Source organism: Talpa occidentalis, unplaced genomic scaffold (assembly GCF_014898055.3).
Source record: "Talpa occidentalis isolate TD23 unplaced genomic scaffold, MPIMG_talOcc4v2.1 talOcc4.14, whole genome shotgun sequence".
Taxonomy (NCBI): domain Eukaryota; kingdom Metazoa; phylum Chordata; class Mammalia; order Eulipotyphla; family Talpidae; genus Talpa; species Talpa occidentalis.
The window spans coordinates 79,102,643-79,119,422 of record NW_023601433.1 but is presented as its reverse complement, the minus strand read 5'-3'; the positions used below and the strand labels follow the sequence as shown (position 1 = coordinate 79,119,422).

Below are 16,780 nucleotides of genomic sequence, written 5' to 3'. Positions count from 1 at the left end.
TTCCACTGTCAAACCCAGATGTCCACACTACTGTTCAAGTCCAACTCTGATTTCTTTTCCAGGCAGAATAGGGATGAAAGTGATTCTTTATTGGCAGCAGCCTTCCCGCCCGCCTGTGACTATACCTCTTCACACACCTTCTCCCTTTGCAAAGCAGCAGAGGCAGCTTCTCCCCAGGCTGCCTGCCCCTGACCATGCAGGCCTCTCTTTACCAAACCCATCCCTTTCAGGGGCATCTCTTTGCGCCCACTTGTGTCTGCAAGCGTCCTTTTCTTCCCTCCCTTTTTATAATAAACCTGCCCTTTTGGATATTATAAAAAATGTTATTCATTGTTGAATAGCCCTTAAACTTTAAAACATCTGGCATTTTACTAAACTCTTGATACTCAGTAAAGGATTTTGTCCCTCCCAGGGCTGCTTCGCTGCCCTATTTCGTACCCAGCTGGGCATCTGACAGGAGGGGCCATTGCGTCAGCAGAGAGTACAGGCGCACTAACTGTGGGACCACCCAGGCAGATGCAACCTGGAGTTTGGTCCAGGCCCTGAGGCTGAATCATGCTCGTAGGCAAATCGCCCCCTGCAGTCTTCTGTTCCCTCAAACGTCAAGTGGGGAGAGGGCCTCGACTTCTGTTGTGAGCTTGAACTTTGTATTTACACAAACACAAGGCAGCCAGTGTCTTCCTTGTTCATACCTACAAATACATCCTGTGTCATCTCTGTGTGTAAAGGATGATAGTTCTTATTTTAGAAGGTTTTTATATTTCAGAAACTTCCCTGCTTTGGTTTGGGTTTTCTTTGTGCCTGTGCAGCAGGCATTGAGCAGAGGGGGCAGCGCGTCCTGGTCTCCTGTTTCCTGGCTGTTAGAATTAATTAAGCACCTTCCAGTGTAAATGAGTAATTGAACTAATTTTGTCCAGTGCATCAGAACTCATCCTTGTCTGTGCTGAACGTCTCCTGCTGAGATATATGTGGAATTGTCTAGGAAATAATTGTAAAGTGTTTTGCCAAATTAATATGCTGCTTGTAATTGTGCCAAATGCTTGTTAGGAATGTCCTATCTGTCTTTTCCCCAAAACCTTAATTTCCTCTCTGAGTTTCCTCATCACCTGTGAGGCAGGTGTCTCTGATCTAAGGGTCATCTAAGGGAGCCATGTACTTTCGCCAGTTACTTTTTCTTTCTCTGAGCAGACAGGCTCCAGAGTCTTCCTACCTAGGCTGCATGCAGACTGCAGTTGCCTTTTGCTTCTTGCCAGACGCTCTCTGCCACCAGCCAGCAGAGTGAGGCTCCCAGGGCATCTCGCAGGTTGGCTAGGGCTCCGCTGGGCAGCTGGCTCCCCTCACAAGAACCACAGAGCTCTGAGTCGCTGCCCACTGCCCCACAGCCTGCTTCTCCGCAGGAGCCACAGCCTCAATGGCCAAGAGTCTGGAGAAAACGGTGCCAGTGTCTGCTCTGTTTTTAAAAAACAGGGGTGACCCAGGAATGCTATTTTATGGAAGGATGATCTAGTTAAATTTCAATCCCAGGGAACTTGTCCCTCACTCCCCACAAAACAGTCATGGGGACAAGGGGGCTGTCCTAAATACGAGAGCAGGAAGCAGTGCTCATATGCAGGGCAGGTGTGCGCATGTGCCTCGTGGTCAGCAAACTGAGGGAGATTCTGGGGCTGGGACCTGCTGGGAAGAGGAGTGGTGAGGAGGCCGCTAGTCAGGTGCCCAGTAGCCCTGCAGCTGAGGCTCAGCAGTGGCACCTTCCTACCCTGTTGAACTCCCCAGGGAAGTAGCCATGGGGAATGCAGAGTGGTGAAGTGGTGGCAGCCAGAGAGGAAGGATCCCCGGCCTATAAGTCGTGATACCTGCATCACCCGCCTCTCCACCATCTGCTCGGAATCTCAGATGCGGCCTCACCGAAGCACTGGGCCTTATCTGTAAACCCAGGAGGTAGAACACAGACAGGGGAAGAGACTGCCTTCCCTGTGGGTTTTGGGAACTCTTGGTATTAGCACCCAGATGTTATTCCAAAATCCACTCCCAGCTCCTTTCTAAATGACCCTTTTCCCCTTAATTTTTTCATTAAAATAATCATGCAGTAAAAGAGATCTAAAATAGACAGCCCACTGAATCCTGACAAATATATACACCTGTGTAACCACCACCCAGCTCAAGACAGAGACTGTGATCAGCATCCCATAGGCCTCCCTCTTACCCCTTCTTGTCAATACCCTGCTGTTACCTCAGAATCAAACCTCCATTCTAACTTTTGTCTTTTTTATCTCAGTGAAGTTTTGGAACTTTCTAGAGATGAAATGAGTTATGTTTTTTTAAATTCTGGATTTTATTCAGCTTTATGTTTATGAAATTCATCCATATTGTAGCATATAGTGGCAGTGTGTTCTTTCTTCACTGTTGTGTGGTATTCCAGCATGTAAATATATTTGTTCTATTTTTATTGACACTGGGTTGTTTCCTGTCTAGGACCATAGTAACACTGTTGTGACTATCCTGTTTGTCTTTTGTGTTCCACTCTTACACCTAATAGTGGAGTTGCTGGATCAGAGAATAGGTTATCTTTTTATTAGGAGTTGACAGTGTTTCAGAGTGGTGGTATGACGCCCACCCTCCCCAGCAGGGAGGGTCTAGTTGTTCCACATCCTCATCAACGCTCATTATTTTAGCTATTCAGTAAGAGTCTCATGGTATCTTACCTTGTGTGCCTGTATGTGTGTGTGTGTTTAATTTTTTCATTTTGGAGAATCACAGAAACTCAAAAATAGACTAGGTTATGGCGCCCATGTTCCCTTGGCCCAGCTCTGCAAACCTTCGCCTCCTAGCCAGCCTGCCCCAGCCTTGCTGCATGCACTTACTCCACTCTTACATTATTTTGAATTAAAGCCCAGAATTTTTATTTCATCTGTAAATAAAGAGTACCTATAGATAAGAACTTAAAAATACAAACACAGGACTAGTATACCTGAAAAGTTTAGCAGCATTTCCTTAATATCATCAAATATCCAGTTAGTATTCAAATCTTCCTTTGTCTTATAAATGTCATAATTGTTTTTCACATTTTTCATTTGACTCAAGATACAAAGTAAAATAAACCTGCAAGTTGCACCTGGTTGATATGCTTCTCAAATCTCTTAATCTGTAGGTTCACCCGCCCTTATTTTTTTTCCCCTTGAAATTGACTTGTTTAAGAAATTGAGTTGTCTTGTAGAATTTCCCAAATCTGGGTTTTGCTGACTGCCCCCCTATGGCCCCCTAGTCCAGCGTGTTCCCTCTCTGTATTTTTCTGTAAATTGGAAGTGGGGCTAGTGGCATAGTAAGGTGCTTATCTTGGGCGAGTTCACTGCCATTTGCTGTTTCTTGAAAGCTGCATCAGAGCCAGCTGGAGCTCCAGGAGGTGCGGCTGTCCTGCCGGCAGCTGCAGGTGAAGGTGGAAGAGCTCACCGAGGAGAGGAGCCTGCAGAGCTCCGCCGCCACCAGCACGTCCCTTCTGTCCGAGATAGAACAGAGCATGGAGGCCGAGGAGCTGGAGCAGGAGAGGGAGCAGGTGCTGACGCCTTCCACTTCTGCGTGTGAGGTGGTCTGGCCTCCGGGGGCAGCCCTGGGCTTCTGGGGCTCCAGGCCCAATGCTTCAGCGTCCACCCAGTAAGGGCCCACGATCTGTGCAGGCTCTGAGCCTGCTGGCTAGAACTGCCCTGAAGCACAGCCAAAGCCCATCCCTGGGCCTTGTTTCCCACCCACCCTGTCCGTCGAGGCACAGAGTGGGAATGGCAGAGGATGACATGCCATGGGCAGAGCCCGGTCCTGCCTCTTAGGATATGCTTGTTAGATAATCATCAGCTTCCTAGCTCTTGTACTGACAGAGTTCTAGAATATTCATGAACCATCCAATTGGCTGCTGCATATACTACCCAGAACCCTTACTTGGCACTGACTCCCACTAATGTCATGCACCTGACTATCTAGAAAAATGCTTAGGGCACAAGGGTGGGGACTGACAGCCGGGAAAATAGGAACTGGGGTCCTGTACGGAATTGCTGGCCCCAAGTAAATATCAGCATTTCTTGGGACAGGTAATTTTTTAAAAAGAAAGCCAAAAAGCCCTTTCTCCTGGAACTGGTCCCTTGGGTGTCAGGTAGGAAGATGGCGGGGTACCAGCGCTCTCGAGACCGTAGTCATGGTGATTCTCTGTGGGCAGCTGAGACTGCAGCTGTGGGAGGCCTACTGCCAGGTGCGCTATCTCTGCTCGCACCTCCGCGGGAACGACAGCGCCGACTCGGCCGTCTCCACGGACTCCTCAATGGACGAGTCTTCAGAAACCTCGTCTGCCAAGGACGTGCCAGCCGGCAGCTTGCGCACCGCCCTCAGCGAGCTCAAGAGACTGATCCAGAGCACCGTGGACGGCATGGAGCCCACGGTAAGGGGCGGGCGAGAGGGTCCTGGGCCCACAGGACCCACCTGGGGGCCGGCTGAAACCGAGTGCAGATGGTGAGGTTGACCTGTCACCGGGACTTTAAACTATCTCTGCGGGAGTTTCTTCTGAGCCTGTCCTGACAGCCTGCCTGCCGGAGGAGAGAGGCTGAGTACTAGGGCTAGCACGCTCCAGAGCCGTCCTCCCACAGACTCTAGGGTTCACCTAGAGTTCGTCCTCCGCATAGTTATGCCCCCACCACGGAGCCTAGGAGCCTCGAGTTCAAGGCTTTTCTTCAAAATTCTGAATATGGAAATTGGGCCTAGGATAAAACCGGCAAAGTGCAGTGCTGAAGCCTGCTGATCCAGGTCCCCATGGTGGGGTTAGCTGTGAACAGGCAAACTTAGAGGAGCTGAGGCTTCTGCCCCAAGAATGTAAGCAAGCAAAGAAAGAGGAGGAAGCCAGGGACAGGTCCTTCTGCAATTCCAGATGTGGCGCCTGGAGGCAGGGAAAGTGCCAGGGGCTTCCTGGGCCCACGCAGGTCTTCCAACCTCTGGACAGATTTCCGCAGACAACTTCTTCATACCCTCAGCTCTGGGGCAGTTCTCTTCAGGCATCTTCCTTCTGCAGAATAGCCAGGTCTTCCTTCCCACGGGAAATGAAGGAGGCCGCAAGGGTGCAGCTTGCGGGGCGTGTGGTGTGGGACAAGGGGCCGTAGAGTGACGTGTGCTGTGCATGCCAGTGCCCCTCTTTTTTATTTTTTATTTTTTATTTTTTTAGATTTATTTATTATTTATACAAGCACTGGGTACAGTCAGATGCGCGGGGAGGTGAGAGAATTCACCAGAGCCAGAGTGGGGAGCAGAGCAGGCAGAAGGACCGAAGTACACTGCTGAGGGGAGCAGCGGGCGGCAGGAGAGGTCTGCGCGCCATGTGGGACCCTCTTCCTGTGGCCGGGGAGCAGCCGGGGATCGAACCGGTGCTGCAGAGGCTGCGGGCAGCTTCGCAACCCAGTGCTCAACCGCTGCGCCACCGGGGAGGCCCCAATTCCCCTCTCTTAAAGTACAAGACAGAAACAAATGTCTGGCTGGTATTTGTAGATTGAAATTGAGCAAGAGAATCTCTCTCCTCTGACCTTTCTTCCTTACCTCCTCTTTGTCTCCCCCTGCTCTTTCTGGACCCCATCTCCCCTGTTGTCTCCCCCAATCATCACTCCCCTCTACCTCACACATCTCCCCCTCCGCCTCTCTCACTGACCATCTCGCTGCCCCCCTCCATCACCCCCTGCATTCCTGCCACCTCTCTGGCCTGCGGCTCCCCCGCTTGTGCTGTCAGAGTTCCCGGAGAATCGATGACGACGCCTTAGAAGAACAGATAAGGCAGACCAGTGAGGACTCGAGAGCCCTCAGGGAGCTCATGGAGGGAGAGAGGGGTAAACTAAGGCAAAGCCTAGAAGAACTGCAGCGACTCCACAGCCAGGTGAGCACCCCCACACTCAGTGCAGAGTAGGGATGTGCTGTGCCCTGGGCTCGCTGAGACCCTCGTGGTCCCCCACAATTGTTTGAGAAGTGACTCTGACAGACCCTCAGGGACCATGACCTGAAGCTGAGATGAGCTGGGTCTTCAAGACAAACCGGTCCTGTCTTAGCCCAAAGAGAAATTGCCAGGGGTAAGAATAGCTGACCCCCTGTTTCTCCAGCGAAGGCCAGAGGAATCTCGGGGCTTCTGACAGCTTAAAGTGCCACAGCTCCCAGGACACTTACAGATGTTTTTCCAGCCGCTGCTGAGCAGGGAAGTCTGCAAACCAGGAACTGTTGATCTTTGCAGGGCTGCCCTCGCTTTGTAAGTGCCTTCACCTCTGCAGCCTGTTTTTCAGCTTAGAAGCAGTGACTTACTTTCATTTGCAGTGAGATCACTCTTGCTGTGCCTTTCCCATTTGATCAGGATTTCATCTCTGGAGAACCCTGAAGAAGGACATCTGTGTTCTGATCTGAAATTCTTTAAAAGGCTGAGGAGCAGCCCCACCAGGAAGGATCTTCTAAAATCCATCCTGGGACATAAATAAAGGCTGTTTCTTTTGACTAGAGTCATGTATGGAGGTTCTGCCCTACTTGTGGTCGCATCTTAAGCCCTGCCTCCCTGCACCCCGTACCCCCTATTTCAGACTTATTTTCTTTCACATCCTAGCTTTGCTCGCTGCTTCCCAATTTACATGTCCTCCCCTCAGCCTACCCCCCTTTCACTTAACCTGGATGATCTTCCTGAAGCACAGCTTTGATGTTATGGAATCACAGACACCCCTCTTATTTGGGGAAGGTGGGTTTAGGGGTGGCTTCAACCTAACATGTGTGAGTGAGCCAGATTCATCCCCTTGACAGCTGCAGCCAGCAGGCCTGGCAGGGTGAGAGAGGAGAAGGGAGGGTCACCACCCTGGGCTCGGCACCAGGCTGGACTTGCTATGCTATTTATTGTATCTGATTCTTACAACTACTTGGTAGTGGATAGCGGTTGTTTTTATTCCTGCTTTTTATGGAAAATAGGTGCTCTCAGAGTGTCAGTCCCTTGTCACTTCCAAGACAGAGAGCTGGTGGTCTCTGACATGATCATGGTCCCCGTGGAGCCATGTCTGGAGCATTTCCCACCTAGCGTGTAGTTTCACCTGTCGCCGCCTCAGCTGGCGGGGCCCGTGGTTTGGCTTTCTTGACCACATGTTTTCCTAGCCTTGAGTCTGGCCCACCAGCCTGCAGAGCCCAGTACAGCACAGGGCAAGGCCTGGCTGTGAGTGTATGCCGTGGCCTCTGCAGCTGCTCCAGCCTGTTTTTCCTGAGGCTTCTGCACCTGCTCTGCTCACCGGACCGTTCCGCCAGAAAAGCTGCCACTCTGGGCTGTTGTCAGCACAGAGCACCAGACTGACCTCTCCTGCCGGCCGCAGAGAGGTACAACATGCACAGTGGTGACAAATCATCCTCTCCCCTCATCAGAGTGGGGTGTCCTCTGACTTCCTCCCTCATGGCTGACACCCCAGGGGCTGGGGACTCTGCTCTCTCAATCCAGGGACTCCAAAGAGTCCTGGGAAGCTCGATCAACATCCTTAGTCCTGGGGCCTTAGCTCCATTTCAGTCCATCTGGAGATGATTAGACCTGAAGAGCAGAGGCATATACTGACAGGTGACATCTGTCTCCCTGTGGGAGGGACAGACCTCTGTGGATGGAGCCTCCCTTGGAAAGATGTCCAAGTATGTGTGATATTTGACAAGAGGGCAGAGTCAGGCGTCTGACCCAGGCCTAACCCTATCAGCAGTGAGAAGGGACTCCCGCCCTTCCATCCATTCAGCAAATATTTACTGAAAGCTCTGCCATGCGGAGTTTCTAGTTGCAAACAACAGAAATTTGCTCTGCTTAGCTTAAGCAGAAAGATAATGTATTGGAATTAAATCTGGTAGCTTATAGAAGCAGCAGGAAGGCCGGAGCACTGAGCTCCGAGACAGGAAGCGGCCGTGGGAAGCAACAGACACAGCCTCTGTCTGTCCGTATAGGGCCTGTCCCTGGCTTTCCTCGGCCCTCAGGAGCTGCGTTTTCAGGTGGGGTGACTGGCAAGTCTAGGTCACATGCCATGTGCCTGGGGATGGAAATGTCTCTGCCCCTTGGGCTTCCCCGGTGGGAGGGCAAGTCCTGTCTCTCCTCAAGACTCACACCAGCTAGTTATGCCCCAATATAGGAAGGGATTTTGGATGAATACCCAAAAGATGACAGCTGTCCTCCGCACGAGCCTTTTGGGGTTGAGCACACAGGCTGTCGGGCCAAGCTGGCAGGTGGCGAGGAGGACACACTTGCTGCCTTGCAGAGCTCAGGGAGCACCTCGCCACCAAAGGATGACCCCCAGTGCGGGGGCCCCTGGTGCCATTCACCAAGGCCAGGGCCACCGCATAGGGGACAGATCTGCAGTGCAGGGTGCAGAAACCGTGTAGGTGTCTAAATTCATGTCACTTTGGCTCGGGAACTGAATGAGGGTGGCAGGACAGCCCACACCACAGACTCTGCAGAGATGGGAAGTAGCCCAGAGGGGGACCCGCAGCTTTCCATGCGGAGTGCAAGATGACTGGAAATAAAACCCGAGTCTCCACCCCGAACCCCGATGCACACATGGCCGTCATCATCAGGGCCAGGCAGCTTTGAGGCGGAGGTGGTGTGCAGCCCATGATAACCCCAGGTGGAATCCACCCCCCAGCCCTTTGCCACCATTTCACTCTTCACGAGAGGTGGACGCCCTGGGGGTGGGTGGGCAACAGGAAGCCTGGGGCTCTCTTCCCCGCGGAGGGAAGCGGCAGTCGTGTGAGTCTCTGTGGTCTCCTGGTAGGTGACACTGCTGAGTGTGGAGATGACTGCGCTGAAGGAGGAGAGAGACCGCCTCAGAGTGACATCTGAGGACAAGGAACCAAAGGAGCAACTTCAGAAGGCCATCAGGGACCGGGATGAAGCCATCGCAAAGTGAGTGAGCACATGTGATTTCATCTCAGTCACAACTGACGTGTGTTCACACTCCATCTGAAAAGTTACCTTGCACAGGACACAGAAGTAAAGGTTTCCCTGCTATCCGCCCTCACCCCCAATCTCATGCTTCTCCCCAGACATACATCACTCTTGAAATCCAGGTGTGCAGTTTTTGCAGGTCTTTTCCTGTGTATGTGCAGCCTCTCTGCACTATCTCCGTTTTGTTTTTAACATCAGTGGAATGATGTGCTGCACATCTTGCTCCCCCCATGTATCTTTTTTTTTTTAAGATTTATTTTTATTTGTTTATGCATACAAGAGCAGGGGTGCAGGCCACAGAGGATTCACCAGAGACACAGTGGGGAGTTGAACAGGCAGATGTACTGAAATACATTGCTGAGGAAGCAGTGGGCGAGACAGGAGAGGTCTGCTGCACTATGTGGGTCAGCTCCCTGGCCAGGGTTCGAACTCAGGCTGCAGTGGCTGTGGATACCTTGATAGGGCTGAGACCCCTGCACCATCAGGGAGACCCTCATCCACATTTTATATGTACATCCTCCCCAAAGGAAAGCTCCAAGGGCCAGAACCTTAAAAATATTTGATGGGTTATATAAAAGCAATATAGCTGTGAGAAATTTTAGATTTTGAAAATCCAGTATTTTGAAAAACAATATTAAGAGGGCAGTAAATATTACCCATAACTCTCACCTCAATTGATGGCCCTGAATATTTAATATATTTCCTTCCTATCTTTTTTGAATGATTTTTTTTATAAAATTGAGAACATCTTGTATATAAAATTTATTACCAGCTTTTATTTAAAATATTGTGAGATTTTTTCATGTCACTGTGCATTCTTTATTTTTAATTGATTTGTGCATACAAGAACTGGGGTGTTGACCAGAGGTATGGGGAATGAGAGGATTCGCCAGAGACAGAGTGGGGAGCAGAACAGGCAGATCTTCTGAAACACACTGCTAAGGGGCGGGACAGGAAAGGTCCCAGGAACTGAGACAACAGCCCTACGGAATCCCTTAGTTAGGGGCGGCAGAGCTTCACTATGGGAGTATTGAGTCTGGAGGTTCACAGAAGGCTTTAATGCATGTCATCCTGATTCTCTGTCCTAGAATCGCTTTAGAATCATGTGAGGAGCTCCCCAGATGACAGGGTCTCCACGGAACAGTTCAGCCTGAATGTCTGGGTTTGGAGCTACTTCTTAAGAGCACCCTGCACCCTGCACCTCTGATGTGTAGTCAGAGGAAAGAGCTCCCCTGGACTTAACTTCCCTGTCTTCACTGAGTTGCAATTGTGAGGCCTACGTTATCCTGTATCATAGATAAGTTTCAGAATAGGTCAGTAACAAGTTTATCTCCAGTGGGTGAAAGGCCCTCACTAAAAACAAAAACCTGGAGCGAGCAGCCAGCCTTACCCAAACAAGGAGTCAGTTGCTACTGGTTTCATTTAAATAAGGAATTCTTCTAGCCCTCTGGAATATTCCTTTTTAAAACTGTGACTTACGTATTAATGAGCAGCTTCTACAGTTTGGCTTCCTGGTTTGGAGTTTTTTTGTTTTTGTTTTTGTTTTTTAAAGATTTATTTATTTATTTATACAAGCACTGGGTACAGTCAGAAGCGCGGGAGGGTGAGAGAATTCACCAGAGCCAGAGCCGGGAACAGAACAGGCAGACTGATGAAATACACTGCTGAGAGAAGCAGTGGGCAGCAGGAGAGGTCTGCGCGCCATGTGGGATCCTCGCCGGGTGGCAGGGAATCGAACTGGCACTGCAGAGGCTGCGGGAGCTTTGCAGCCCAGCGCTCAACCGCTGCACCACCGGGGAGGCCCAATTTTTTTGTTTTTTTAATTTAAAAAAAAAAAATTTCTTACATCGTTTAAGTCCCCATATTTCGGTGGCGGTAGAACTATGAGGACCACAACGATATAAGAAAAAAAAATTTTGTCTGGGGTTTCTAAAGAATGACACGTGCCAAGGCCGGCTCTGGCCGCCCCGCTTTCCCGGTCGCCAGGCTGCTGTGGCGCCCCCTGCCGGAGATGCCCTGGAAGCCCGCGGTGTGCCCTGAATTTCCGCGCTAGGCGAAAGGGGTGGAAACGGAGCGTCCATGGCAACGGAGGCCGCGCGAGGATTTCCGCTGTTCGCCGCCAGCCAATGGCAGCGGGCGTGACGAGGCAGACTGTGGCGTCTGAGACACCGACGCTGATTGGACAGACTCAGTCCTGCAGCCTCGGAGAGGCAGGGCGGGAGGCTGACAGCCGTGCGCATGCGCTTTCTCTAAGCAGACCAGTAGAGGAGCTGGGAGCCGCAGGCAGGAGGGTATCAAGGAGGTGACTTACTGCTCGGTGAGCTTGCGGCCGGAGGAAGTGCTGGTCAGGGTGCTTTACAAATGGGACCCAGCTGCTCCGTCTTCCGGCTGCGTGTAGCTGGTGCAGTCCTGAGGCCCGGCTGGGACCTCACTGCTCTTGGGCCGACATTGGTCACTGGCCCTGTGCAAGGAGGACACTTGTTCACTTTGCGGTTCCAAATACAAAGGCGGTGGTAGGTGCAGAGAGGAGCTCGAGGGTGCTCGTTTGCACAGCGGAGTGGCCCGTGCCGCCCAAGCGAATACTGCCCAGCTGGTCTCTTGCACTTTTGATTCCCATTCCCCTGCCCCGCCATTTTTTTTTTCTTTTTCATTAAACATTTATGATTTACGACTGGTAGGGAAGGCTAGCAAAGTCATATGTAAACGTTAAAATGTGAAAATATGAAATGCAGACGTGTGAAAACAGGTACCCATCAGTGATGGTGGGCAGTAGAACTTCTGTGAAAGCCCTTCAGATGCACACAGGTGGTACACCTTTCACCAAGGTGGTTTCCCATCACACCTTGTCTGTGCTCTCTCCACTCAGCAGTACACGGGAGTATTTCCCACAGCCAGGTCCCGGCAACCGCATTCCATCAGGGAACTTACCCTTCACTATGGGCTACCATGATCAGTTAAGTCGTGGCGATCACTGCTTGTGGCTAACTCACACACATGTCTTAGAACACACCCCTTCAGGGAATGGAGTTGCTTGTGTAAAGCAGTTCCTGGGGACTGGCCTTTTGGGGGAAGGAATGGCAGTCCTGGTACGATGTGAGGTCTTTCATCTCCCCTGGGTCCCTCTAAGTGTCATCCTTTGAACCACTCTCAACCTCCTGCATCTGTGAGATTGGGGTGACAAATACTCCTTTACCAGCAGACTGGTCACAGTCATTGAGAAGTGTTGGTGACAGCCCAATGCCAGCTTGCCAGCCTTCCGAGGGCAGCGTCCTAGTTACTGCTGCAGCAACTGTTAGTTGTTAGTTGTCAGTTTGGGGGCAGAGTCTGTTTCCTTACCAGGTGCCCCAGGTAAGGAGCCAGACGCCCATGGTTTGTGCGTTTGCAGGAAGAACGCCATGGAGCTGGAGCTCGCCAAGTGCAAGATGGACATGATGTCTCTGAACAGCCAGCTGCTGGACGCCATTCAGCAGAAACTGAACCTCTCACAGCAGCTTGAGGCTTGGCAGGTAAAGGAGCACCCTGAGACCCAGAGCGGTGGCAAACCAGGTCCGGGAGGAGTCTCGGAGCCACACAGAGTGGAAGGAGTTTGTTACTGGAGGGGCCCGTGTGTCTGGGTGAGCCGTAACCCCCCAGTCTTCACTCAGCGAATTCAGAGCTCGCCCTCCCTGGTCCCTGGGGGAGATTGCCTGAGGGTGTTCTCAGCGGCAAACCCTGGCTGTTTGGGGCCAGTGGGGACCTCAGGCTGGGAACAGGCACCGCCTTTCGCTGGTCTTCTTGGCTTTGCTTAAATTATCTAGAAAGAAACAGCGGTGAGCATGGAGGGCCGAGGACACCCTCTGTGACTGACTAAGCCCTGGGCTTGCGGCAGCTGCGGCCCTTCCCCTTCTCAGCGGTCAGCTTCCTTTTTCCAAAGCACACTGTCTCGTGAGAGCCTGGGGAAAATGAGCCAGCGTGTCCATCTCCAGGACGCGGGAGATGTCAGCCCTGCGCGGCTCCCCACAGACCGGGCTAGACTTGCTGCTTGTTGACGAGGGCTAGGGTAGCAGTTTCAGGATATGGGTGCAACCCTTCATGTTTCCACCCAAGAAATCCTGCTCAGAAACGAAAGCCACCTGTGGCTGTATGAGGCGAGCCCGCCGTGGAGGGCAGGCTAGCCGTGGCCACTCCCCGGGGCCCTGCCTGGCTGGCCGCAGAGCTCTGGCACCCCGAGCTGGTCCCGGGCCCCTTGGCCTCCCGCCCAGTGGCCAGCTGGCGATTCCCTGGCTTACCGCCCTGTTCTTCTCTCTTCTCTCCTGGCTACAGTTTGCTTCCTCAGGGCTTTTTACTATCTGGCTCCTTTGGTTTCTGATCTAGTGGCCTTTCTCAGTTCCCGTATCAACAGCTTTAGTTGTACACCCCTCCTGCCTTTGAGGTGAGACTGAGCCCTCATCCCACCCACCCCTCCCTGCTGCCATCGCAGTCTGCCCGCCCCTCGCGGCCACCGTGTTCTGTGTGCCGGCGCCCGGCCTCATCCAGTGCTCCGCGCCCCGCATCCGCCTGCCCGCGCCTCTCCATCTCCGTCATGTCCAGTGAGCTTGGCAGCGCGCAGCCCGGTGCTGACCGCTGATCCCTGGGCTTCCAGGGCCGCCGCCTCGTGAGTGGGTTGTTAACAGCAGACAGGGGATCGGGAATAGTGCGCGTATGTGCACGTCTGACCATTTCATGGGGTGACCTTGACGCAATGTTAAAGTATAACAGGTGCGGTTTGCAACGTCTAAGACAAAACAGTGGCGTTTTTTCTTCTGAGAGGGTTTCCTTCCAAGGGACCCTTTGCTGTTTCTAATGGACCTAACCACGTCCCTGTCCTGAGCACGTCCCTAGGCGGAGGGCCTTGTGCTGGGGCCTCAAGAGTGGGGGCCGGGTCTCTGTTCTGGGGAGGAAGAGAGGCGCCAGAAGGAATCAAGTAGGAAGGAGGCCAGGCCAGGGAGGAGGAAGGCAGGTGGGCAGGCCGGGAGCGGGGGAGGGGGCCCGAGCCCACACTCGTTGCCACAGGGTGACGTGGGCAGCAGGCCCTTTGTTTCATGCTGAGATCTGCAGAGACCTTCAGGTGACGCCCACTGGTGAGAGAGAGAGGGAAACAGACAAGCTGGAGGAGGTGACAGACAAGCTGGTCAGGGAGGGGCTGGCCAGCCCAACTTCCTGTCCTCATCAGGCGGCTGCTCGGGGCTGCAGAGCTCTCGGCCCTGACCACAGGCCTCACCGTCCTGTGCTCGGACACCAGCCACTGACCACTCCAGGCTCAGCCCGAGGCTCGGTGTCTCCACCAGGACATCTCAGGGGGGTGAGGGGCTGAGGGGTCGGGGGACGCTGGCTGTGTTGTTCACGGCTGATGTCACACGTAGGCTGGCCGCTGACATCACTAAACCACGTTGTCCCCCGTATTAGTGGCAGAGAGCCTTCGTCACCTTCCCAGAAGGGGCTCGCAGTTAGAATGGCCAGGGGCTGCTGTGTGGCGGCTCCTCCGCAGTGGGAGCTGCTGTTCTGTATTGGGGTTGGGGTGGGGGGCCCATGTTCTTGGCAACTTGGACAGGTTGGAGGAGGAAGGATCCTACCCCAGTGAGGAAGCCAAGGAAGCGGGCCTGAGTTGGAGATGGTGGTGCCACAGATAGTCTCTGCCACTGTGGGCGCCTCGCCGCTAGGGGCCAAAGCGTGTGGTTGATGGACGAGGGCACCACCCAGGGAGCCTTGACCCTCACCGGATGGGGCTGCCCTAGGGGCTTGGGTGTCAGCAGCATAGGCTGGTGGTAATTTGAAGAGGGGGCCAGGGTAGGAGAAGCCCTCTGCAGCCAGGCCATTGGGCCCGAGAACTGGCAGCTGAGGTCCTCCTGGGGCCTGCAGGGATGTGGGGGAGCAGAGACAAGCAGACACCCACCCTGAGAGACATGGGAGAGAGGGCAGAGGCCTGGAAGGAGACAGACAGGACGCATCGCTGTGGCAGGTCTCCGGGTGTGCGGGGTGAGCCTCGGGGGTCGGTGGGGGAGAGCACTAGCAAGCAGCAGCCAAAGCCCTGGCGGGGCGGAGGGCCCGCGTGCTGTGTGTCTGGCATCGCACCCACACTGCTGCTTTCCCGGTCGTGTGCAGCCTTGGCTGCAGCCGCTCACTCATCCCATCCCACCCCTCATCCTCATCTCGCTGTCCTCTGACCCCCGCCGCCTCTGCCCGCCGCACCAGGAGCCCCGCTCAGCCTCCTCCGCTCTGCCCCTGCAGGATGACATGCACAGGGTCATTGACCGGCAGCTGATGGACACGCACCTGAAGGAACGGAGCCGGCCTGCTGCTGCCTTCGCCAGGGCCCACGGCCCAGGGCGCGGGGATGAGCCTGGCACCACTGAAGGCAAACGGCTCTTCTCATTCTTCAGGAAAATTTGAGTTGGAAGGAGTCAGGCTACTGGGGATGGGTGGACCGAGGTGGCTGAAAAGGGGGTACAGACAAGGGCCCGGCGCACTGTCTACCTACTAGGGCTCCCCTGGGCCGGGCTTGGCCGCTGCACTGTCTGGTGGCTGCCCTTGATGGGGACGCAGAGCCCTGTCCCCACCGCCAACCAGGACCAGCCTGGGCTCGCCCAGGATCTGCTGTTGCTCAGCAGGGCCCAGCTGCCTCCAGAACAGCCCCTTGGTTTGGCTCTGCTGCTCACACCCAAAGGATCACAGCCCACCCGTCCACCCCTCAGTGGCTCCAGCTCCCTGCTCCGGGCACCACTGCTCTCCTGCTTTGGAACATGGGGACAGAAGAAATGGAAGCCCTTCTCTGCATGCCTCAGGAGGCCATCGCTGCCCCCGGCTGCCATGAGCCTCATGGGCCTCGGGGGTTTAGTCCTGTAGGGCTCCAGGCCCAGACCTGCACCTCCTTCCTTTCCCCAGGCCCCTGCCCAGGGAGTAAGGAGAGGAGCGGTCCCGCCCCAAGTGCATGCACCTCTGCCAGGAGCATCTCTGTGGGCAGGAGACCCAGTCTGTAGCCTCGGGGCCCTGCCAGCAAGGGCCATTCTTGCACTCAGCCGCAGTGGTCTGTGCCTGGGTTGGCCACTGACCTCCCCTGGCTGCCACTGACCTCCCAGCTGCGTCCAGAACACCACCACCGAGGGCGGCCAGCCGTGGTGTTCTCACGGGCCCTCGGCCCTCCCAGGGCCTGGGGGGGGTCTCAGCCTCCCGAAGTTCCCCGTTCCCTTCCCGTTGACAAGTTCTTGGCTCGGCCAAGCACATCCAGGCCACAGAACGGCCCCAGAGGGGCCTGGTCAGCCACCTCACCTCCACCTCAAGGGCAGGGTTGGCACCACGAGGTGGATGCTTCCAGATACTGCCCGCCAGGCCTGCAGAAGGGTGAGTCCTGCAACCTGCTGCTTCTGCTCCTTCCTCAGCAGCCACTCCACCTTCTCTGCTGAGGCCCTGGGCTGAGTCAGCCCGCAAGCTGCTTTGGACGGATTCGTCTCCCGTCCTTCCCCGGGAAAAGCACAGCAGGGATGAGTGGAAAGAATGTACCTATAGATATGTACATACCACAGTGCTGTAATTTTGTATGTAGCCACCATGTAAATACATGTATGGATTTTATAATATACATATTATGTATAAATCTATAAAGGCATATTTTTAGAAAAACAGCGCACCACTGCTTCTTTTGAAAATAGTCTGAATAAGAATAAAATGAATTTCTACAGAGCTTCCCGCCTCTGTTACTGGGCACCTGGAGCACGGGGTCAGGTGCAGCTTCTATTTCAGAGCCGCCCGGGCTGGCGGGGCTGTGGCCAGGAGGGGCACCTCTCTGGGAGGGTGGAGGCGGGAGGAATCCCGTCAAGTGAC

At 53.9% G+C, this 16,780-nt stretch overlaps 1 protein-coding gene across 2 annotated transcripts in view; it reads left to right on the top strand.

The window, feature by feature from the left end:
* BICDL1 (BICD family like cargo adaptor 1) overlaps positions 1 to 16,659 on the top strand; it is a 67,437-nt gene extending 50,778 nt beyond the window's left edge. Inside the window, exons 5-10 of one of the 2 annotated variants that reach the window (XM_037511063.2) lie at positions 3,371 to 3,550; positions 4,202 to 4,420; positions 5,750 to 5,893; positions 8,772 to 8,902; positions 12,330 to 12,450; positions 15,191 to 16,659. In XM_037511063.2, coding sequence (XP_037366960.1) covers positions 3,371 to 3,550; positions 4,202 to 4,420; positions 5,750 to 5,893; positions 8,772 to 8,902; positions 12,330 to 12,450; positions 15,191 to 15,352 — 957 coding nt within the window. In that variant the 3' untranslated portion in view covers positions 15,353 to 16,659. The remainder of the gene's footprint in view (positions 1 to 3,370; positions 3,551 to 4,201; positions 4,421 to 5,749; positions 5,894 to 8,771; positions 8,903 to 12,329; positions 12,451 to 15,190) is intronic. The other variant, XM_037511064.2, reaches the window with a different exon arrangement.
* The last annotated feature ends 121 nt before the right edge of the window (positions 16,660 to 16,780 follow it).